Source organism: Pelophylax lessonae (assembly GCF_965119305.1).
Source record: "Pelophylax lessonae genome assembly, chromosome: 13".
Taxonomy (NCBI): Eukaryota; Metazoa; Chordata; class Amphibia; order Anura; family Ranidae; genus Pelophylax; species Pelophylax lessonae.
Genome location: NC_138780.1, coordinates 22,869,489 through 22,878,382, shown reverse-complemented (window position 1 = coordinate 22,878,382; position 8,894 = coordinate 22,869,489). Strand labels below are relative to the sequence as shown.

General features: G+C 49.2%; 1 protein-coding gene across 1 annotated transcript in view; it reads left to right on the top strand.

Annotated features, from left to right (window-relative positions):
- Positions 1 to 2,350: 2,350 nt before the first annotated feature.
- MTMR11 (myotubularin related protein 11) overlaps positions 2,351 to 8,894 on the top strand; it is a 113,236-nt gene continuing 106,692 nt past the window's right edge. The window contains exon 1 of the mRNA XM_082242757.1: positions 2,351 to 2,656. Coding sequence (XP_082098883.1) covers positions 2,600 to 2,656 — 57 coding nt within the window. The 5' untranslated portion in view covers positions 2,351 to 2,599. The remainder of the gene's footprint in view (positions 2,657 to 8,894) is intronic.

Sequence of the window (8,894 nt, the reverse complement as noted above, 5' to 3'; positions counted from 1 at the left end):
CCCCACAAAAAAGAGTAAAACCCTGCTAAGGGACAACCCCCACCACTCTGGAAGCCCACCCGGTTGCCAGCCACAGAGCACCAATAGATCCTCATTAGAGGGAGAGGACCCCCACCAGACTCCCCACCCTACAGAAACCAAGCACCGCAGCTACCAGGAGAATCTGCACTGCACGAACGGCGATCAGGAAATGAAAAGATCCAGGAGTCAGCACCAGGGGATGAGGAGGGGCTCCCACTGCCAAAATCGCCGCCCAGAGGGCTCCACTGTCATGGCCGCCGCTATTTTCAATGGCAAACCACCGAAAAATGGCCACCGGACTACACAAACATGGCCGCCGTGCATTATGCACACAAGCTACAAGAAAATGGCGGCACCACAAGGCTCCCAGGAACCCAGGAGGGATCCCTAGGCCTCAGAAAATGGCACAGGCAGGAAGGGGGGGCCCTGGCAGGAGCCCCCACCAGGTACAGCCACCACCCCCACAGCCGATCGCCAGCGGCGCACCCCCCTGTCCCCATCGCCAGCACAGCACCCTGCCCCCACCCTAGGCAGTGGACCAGGTTACCCCACAGCCCCAGCGTCAGTGAAGGAGGAGGGGTGGCGGATGGGGAGCGAGATTGCCCACAGGGACCATCAGACCGATGAGGGGGGTGCCTAACGGGAAGGAGTGAAATCCAGGGGTCCAAACGTCCCATGGAGGGGCCCACGTCCACTCCAAAACCCTCCAGGGGGAGAGGGGGGACAGTTACTTACCAAACCAGGCGGTCACCGCTCTAGATGGAACCTCCTCTCCATCGAAACAGGGGGTTGTCGGCCAGGAGGAATGCTGCGACTCGGGCCGAGACTCGGTTGTATGCGACCTCGCGAGGCGTTTAACTCGGAGGACAGCCCCTGTCCGGTGGGGCTATGTTGCGGTCGACCAAGCGCAGAGCCGAGGTCTGCGTGTGCTCACTGGTCAGACTTGGGTGACCACTGGATCTAGATTATCCAGCCCGTCACCCAGTCCGGCAGTTGACAGTAGATCTCAAAGGAAAAAAATCCAGGAGAAAAAAATTCTATCCATCCAAAAAGAAAAAATTGCCAGGACCAGAGATCCCAGCAAGGAACTAGGGCCTTACTCCTGACTAGGCATAAAAAAACCTATAGTACCTATAGCAGAGAGAGGGAGTATACCCCCTGGGACTGCCTATAGGCATAGCCAGACTTTTTTTCTGCCTAGTGTCCTACTTCTGTAGGGAGCAGTATAACCCAATGGTTAAGAAGATCAGGAGCTGTGTCCTTCAATGAACGAAAGAGAAAAAAATGGTTTGCTGTAACTGCAATGTGATCTGGGGTTTTGTTTCAATTTGTTAGTGTAACTGCATTCACACCTCATCGTTTTAAATCGTGGGCAGATTTGCCGCGATTCTGCCCGCGATTTCCAAGCACCCAGGTGTGAATGTGAATGCACATTTGAGATACCATTTATTTGAATTGAACCTAAAATTGTGGTGTGAATCTGCCGCAATTGTCGCAATCTTGCAAACCGCATCGCATGAAGCATGTCACCCAAAAGTGGCTCCTGAAATTTTTTTGGGCAACGAGCTTCACGCAATGCGGTTTGCCGCGATTGCAGCTCAGTCGCGGCAGAACTGCACCGTAAATTTAGGTGCGAATGGCATTCGTTCAAATGTGCGTTCTGAGATTTGTCATTCACACCTTGGCGCTTTGAAATCCCGCAATTCAAAGCGCTAAATCTGCGAGTCCATCCTACACTCCCCTCCCCAAAAACTGACAATGCTGCTGTCCAAAGTGCTCCCCTGTGCTCCTTCATCCATAGTGGAGGCGCTCTAATACAGGTGTGTTACTGGCCAGACCATCAGGTGTAAAACAGAAGTCTTTTTTTTTTCCAAAAAAAAAAAGAAGAAAACTAATGCAGGCACCACATCCAATGATTGGTAAGCTGCTAAATTTTATATTTTCGGTTTTGAGTTTAATACCGCTTTTACATCTGGGATTCCATTCAAATGGCAGAAATTTGAGGGTCTTTCGAACTATTTGGCTCATGAATAGCAAGAAAGAATGTTCTGACGAACGCGTTTTTAGAATTTCAGTACGAACGTTGGAATTAAAATCGAGCCACGTACGGCCAGCTTGAAGCGCCTTTATGGAAGACGAGACATCTCTTATGCAATAAAGATCCCTCCGGTTTGCAAGTTTTTTTTTAGCTCAGGGCTAAGTTCCTTTTTAATCGACGAAAAGCACAGAAAGTTCCCCTTTAAGGGTTGGGAGCGCGTAGTTACAGTGTCAGTTTCACTATGGCGATGAGACTGAAAAGCAGACGCAGGGGAGGGAGGCTGTAACCTCCCCCCCCCCCCCCCCTTCTATCAACGGGAATCCCAGCAACACAACACTCGCCACTGCCTGCTGTAGGCTTCTCAGTTCTGTTTGGGGTGACTAACTGTCCCCAGCCCCTTCCTAGGACTATTCTCCTCCACACAGCAGCAGAACAAAGTCCTCTTTATATGGTCACCATGGAAGCTGCAACAGCAGAAAGAGGCTGACTCTGCCTGTTTATACAGCTCTGTCCTTTCTACAGATCTCCAGAGCTGGCACCATGCTGCCCAGACCCAAGACCACCTTCACCCTCAAGCAGGACCCCCGAGAAATCATGGTAAGTCCCTTACTTATATATATCTCTTCGTTGGTTTGTGACCTGGGACAGTTTGTGTAGTAAGGGCTCACCGAGCCGAAAGAGAAGCTCCATTATGTAAAAGAGCTGCTGATCACATGCCGAAATAAATTGGAAGCAAACCCCCCCTCCTCCTTTGCCGTAGCAGCTGCCCCCCTTTCGGGTCCAATGTATAGAGACGCCTAACGAAGTCTACTGTTCACTGTACGCCTATGTTATTCTTAGCTTTAGTTCAAGTCCGTCTAGTAAAGGATTGCGTCGCTTGTCTGCAAACTTTGAGGGCTCGTTCACATCGCTTGCATTGGGATTGCCCTGGGCGGTCCCAACGCAGGGTAAAGGTGGTTAGCGCAGTCCCAAAACAAGACAAGGTGCCCATATCAGTCTCAACACAAGACAAGGCAAAGTAAGGGTGTCCAGAGCAGCCCCAAGTCCTAACATAAGATAAAGCAAGGACAAGGTGTCCAGCACAGTCCCAACGTAAGACAACGTAAGACAAGTCGCCCGATGCACTCCTAACGTAAAACAAGGCAAATACAAGGTGCCCAGTGTAGCCACAATATAAGAAATGTCGCCCGTTGCAGTCCCAACATAAGACAAGGCAAACACAAGGTGCCCAGTGCAGTCCCAGTGTAGAACAAGATGCCCAGCGCAGTCCCCGCATAAGACAAGGTGCCCATAGCAGTCCTAACGTAAGACAAGGTGCCCAGTGTAGTCCCAATGTAGAACAAGGCATAAACAAGGTGCCCAGAGCAGTCCCAGCATAGGACAAGGTGCCCAGCGTAAGATAAGGCGCCCAGTGCCTTCTCAACATAAGACCAGGTGCCCAACACAGTCTAATGTAGAAGGGGCATAGACAAGAAGGCTACAGCAGTCCCAGTGTAAGACAAAGCACCCAGCACAGTCCCAGCGTAGGACAAGGCACCCAGCACAGTCCTAGCATTAGACAAGGTGCCCATCTCAATCCTAACATAAGACAAGGCACCCAGTGCCGTCCCAACGTAGGACAATGTGCCCAGCGCAGTCCCAATGTAAGATAAGGTGCCCAGTGTAGTTCTAATGTAGAATAAGGTGCCAGTACAGTCCCAACATAAGACAAGGTGTCCGGTGCAGTCCCAACATAAGACAAAGGCACCCAAAGGAGTCCCAATGTAAGACACGGTGCCGAGTGCAGTCCTGACACAAGACAAGGTGTCCAGCGCAGTCGTAATGCAAGAGAAGGTGCCTCGCACAGTCCTAATGTAACAAAAAGGTGCCCAGTGAAGTCCTAATATAAGACAAGGTGCCCAGCACAGTCCCAAGAGAAGACAAGGTTTCCAGTGCAGTCCTGACATAAGACAAGGTGCCCAGCGCAGTCCTAAAGTAAGATAAGGTGCCCAGCGCAGTCCCAACATAAGACAAGGTGCCCAGCGCAGTCCCAACATAAGACAAGGTGCCCAGCGCAGTCCCAACATTAGACAAGGTGCCCAGCGCAGTCCCAACATTAGACAAGGTGCCCAGTGCAGTCCCAACATAAGACAAGGTGCCCAGTGCAGTCCCAACATAAGACAAGGTGCTCAGTGCAGTCGTAATGCAAGAGAAGGTGCCTCGCACAGTCCTAATGTAACAAAAAGGTGCCCAGTGCAGTCCTAATATAAGACAAGGTGCCCAGCACAGTCCCAAAAGAAGACAAGGTTTCCAGTGCAGTCCTGACATAAGACAAGGTGCCCAGTGCAGTCCCAACACAAGACAAGGTGCCCAGTGCAGTCCCAACATAAGACAAGGTGCCCAGCACAGTCTCAACATAAGACAAGGTGCCCAGTGCAGTCCCAACATAAGACAAAGTGCCTAGTGCAGTCCCAACATAAGACAAGGTGTCCAGTGCAGTCCCAACATAAGACAAGGTGCCCAGCGCAGTCCCAACATAAGACAAGGTGCCCAGCACAGTCTCAACATAAGACAAGGTGCCCAGTGCAGTCCCAACATAAGACAAAGTGCCTAGTGCAGTCCCAACATAAGACAAGGTGTCCAGTGCAGTCCCAACATAAGACAAGGTGCCCAGCGCAGTCCCAACATAAGACAAGGTGCCCAGCGCAGTCCCAACACAAGACAAGGTGTCCAGTGCAGTCCCAACATAAGACAAGGTGCCCAGTGCAGTCCCAACGTAAGACAAGGTGCCCAGCACAGTCTTAACACGAGACCAGTTCACACCACCAAGTTGTGGTGGTTTGGGCATAAAAAAAGAAACGCATAAAGAACTTTTTTTTTTTTTTTCAATGCAGCGACGCAATCCACCACCTCACACCACGCTGTGACCAATAGAACTGAATGAGATGTCACTTTTGACATTTTAAAAAAGTGTTGGCTTGCCACATTTGGGGTTACATTACCAATAAATGCCATCGCTAGTGCAAAAAGTGTTTTCGCGTCTGTTCACGGAATGCTTAGATGTGAATGGAGCCATAAGGAGATTGTACGGAGATTGTGCCATGTATGGTGGAGCCTTAAAGTTATACCATTTCCCATTGGGATTGGTTATATGTTTGAGCTTGGTTATGATGGGCGGTCAGCAGCTTTTCAGAGGTCATTGACAGGCGGTGAGGAGGGGATGTGACCATTTTTTCCAAACAATCGTGGTGCAACTATGAGCACTGCATGTGATTGCAGACTGTTCGCTATGCTTGACTATTCACTTGAATTGCCTTTGCCACCCGCAATATGTTGGCATGTGAACACCCCCATTTATTGCCATTGCAGCTTAAGGGGCAAGAGGGGGAGAGGTAAGCTAAAACCGCACGTTTTTAGTGCCCACCAACCAACCAGCTAAACTTAGCCTTAGGACATACTGATGTACATAAATGTATCTAATGCCTAAACCTTTTATATTTTAAATATAGATAGCATGGGGAAGGACTAGAACCCCCGTCAGGATTTTACTGCTATCAAAGGATGTGCATACAAATTATATATATATATATATATATATATATATATATATATATATATATATATATATATATAGATAGGATACAGATCAGTATATTATCATTTCAGCAAAAAATGGTGGAGACTAAAGCCTGCCATAGCCAGTTTGAATCTTTGCCGGTTCAGCAGGGACTCGCCAAAATTGGATCCATGTCTGGGCAGGCTGAATATACCCAAGTTGATCCATCGATCGACTTGGGTACAAGTGGCCTGTCAGATTTTTTTAAGCCGTTAGCAATAATCACTGTGTTCTCCCGGCAGGGATGGCCCCACCCACCAGGCGAACACAATAGCTCCTCGGGAGGGATTCCTCCATCAACACTGACTGTTTTGATGGAGGAATCAAGCAATTGTTGCAGGAAAAAAAAAAAAAAAATCGCACCATCTATGGCTGGCTTTAGACCCCAATCAAATGGCTGTAAACATTTTACTTATGTTATTACACGTGTTATATAGGAGAAAGGTTCCTGTGTAATGATCAGTAAGATACTTGCGCACAGATGCATTTAAACACGTAACAATGCATATGCGTACATACAGGCCAGTCATCAGAAATTTTGGGACCCCCTTACAATATAGTTCACAGAGTTCCTCCCCTTACATCATGGTCCCCAGATTCCCCCCTCCTTTCATTAGTGTCTCCAGAGTTACCCCCCCATCCATTACATCAGGGTCCCAAGAATCCACTCTCCTTTAATCAGGGTCCCCAGAGTTCCCTCCTGTACATCAAGGTCCCCGGAATTTCCCTTCCTTAGATCAGGGTCCCCAGAGTTCCCCCTGCTTAGATCAGGGTCCCCAGAGTGCCCCCTCCTTAGATCAGGGTCCCCAGAGTGCCCCCTCCTTAGATCAGGGTCCCCAGAGTGCCCCCTCCTTAGATCAGGGTCCCCAGAGTGCCCCCTCCTTAGATCAGGGTCCCCAGAGTGCCCCCTCCTTAGATCAGGGTCCCCAGAGTGCACCCTCCTTAGATCAGGGTCCCCAGAGAGCCCCCTCCTTAGATCAGGGTCCCCAGAGAGCCCCCTCCTTAGATCAGGGTCCCCAGAGTGCCCCCTCCTTAGATCAGGGTCCCCAGAGTGCCCCCTCCTTAGATCAGGGTCCCCAGAGTGCCCCCTCCTTAGATCAGGGTCCCCAGAGTGCCCCCTCCTTAGATCAGGGTCCCCAGAGAGCCCCCTCCTTAGATTAGGGTCCCCAGAGAGCCCCCTCCTTAGATCAGGGTCCCCAGAGAGCCCCCTCCTTAGATCAGGGTCTCCAGAGTTCACTCTAAAATCAGAGACCCCACTTTCATTAGGGTCCTCAAAGTCTTCCCTACAGTAGGATGCCAAAACCCCCCCCTTACATCAAAGTCACCAGAGCTCTTTTACATCAGGGTCCCCAGAGCCCCCTTACATCAGGGTCCCCAGAGTTCCCCCTTCTTAAATCAGGGTCTCCAGAGTTCGCTCTTACATCAGAGACCCCACTTTCATTAGGGTCCTCAAAGTCTTCCCTACAGTAGGATGCCAAAATGCCTCTTTACATCAAAGTCACCAGAGCCCCCTTACATCAGGGTCCCCAGAGTCCCCCCTCCTTAGATCAGGGTCTCCAAAATTCGCCCTTACATCAGAGACCCGACTTTCATTAAGGTGCTCAAAGTCTCCCCTTACATTAGGATCCCAAAGTCCCCCCTTACATCAGAGTCACCAGAGCCCCCTTACATCAGGGTCCCCCTTACATCAGGCCTAAAGCTGTGTAAGGGACCCCAACATTTCTGATGACTGGCCTGTATGTACGCATACGCATCATTATGTAGAATCGTATACACATCCTTTGATAGTAGTCAAATCAGGGGTTATAGTCCTTCCCTACTCTGTCTATATCTAAAATGAAAAAGGTTTGGGTGTAACATAGAATCCAAAAATTTCCATCTAAGGATATGCGCTTTACATGCTTACGCATATAAACGCATTTATGTAAGCATACGCGTCTTTCTCCTAGAAAACACAAGTATTAACATTAGTAACATTATTAACGCCGTTTGAATGAGGCCTGACACCTTCATAAATACTATTCGTAGGGAGTAATCTAACACGTCTTATGAAGTAATTGATGACTCATATACAATAACCATGATATCCTGAGTAATCAATAAAGTTGTATAATAATTTACTAACTTTCGGTTGATGATTAAAAAAGCATTTTTTTTCCCCCCCTAAAAATAAGATCTTATTGTTGTCTGTGCCCCCAGCAGGGTGGGTCACCCTCTCCATTTGTACTGATGACCACTAACTCTGGGACAGGAAGTGATGAACCATGAAAAAATTGAGTTGTCACCAGAAAAGGAATCGAGGGGAAATCCTTCCATGTTCTAAGAGGGGATTTTACTTACTTTGGAAAGTTTTTTTTCTCACTTCCTGTTGTGTCTATAGGACAGGAAGTAAAAGAAAATCTCTACATGAGGACACAGATTTAAAGCTGAACCCTGATCTTCCCTTCAGCTTTGCACAGTTGTACAGGTTCCTCTCCTGGACTGAAATGGCTTACTCTGATTTTACTGCACACTGAGCTTCTCACAGTGTGCAGTAGAAGCTGCAACAAGTCAGAGCCTGTCTCATTTCCTGTCTGGAAGACGTTCAGCATCATGTAGCCTTCTCCTCCCAAGCCTAACTGTCCCTGGCCTGTACCTTTCATTCATCAAACTTTAGTTCTTTCAGTCTTGGATAGTCAGCACCTAGGCCATACCTAGGCATGGCCCAGGTGTATGGGGGGGGGGGGGCACAATCAGGGAGACAGGTGCTGTGTTGTGGGGTACTCTTGCGATTTGGCCACTGCTGCCACTCTTCTTTGACAAAAGTAACTGCAATGTCACTCCTGTCATAATGAGCACCAGCTGGCATCTGCTGGTGAGAGGATTTAGCTTTCTCTGCCCTCCTGCAGGGGGCACAAGAGAGCAGGCACTGAGACTGAGAACTCACCTCAGTCTCAGCATGGGACTCCAGGAAAGGAAGGAGGTGCTTCCTTTATTGCAGGTGGGAACAGCATGTGTGATCTGTGAGTAAAAGTTCGGGGGGGGGGGGGAGGGGGGCAAAACTCTAATGTAAGGGGCACTGTGATGAGAAAACCTGATGTATGTGGACACCTAAAGTATAGGGGCACTGTGGTTGGGGAAACTGATGTATGAGATCACTGATGGAGGAACCCGATGTATGGGGCCACTGTGCTTGGGGAACCTGATGTATAGGGACACTGTGAATGGGGAGCCTGATGTATGGGGCCACTGTGAAGGGGG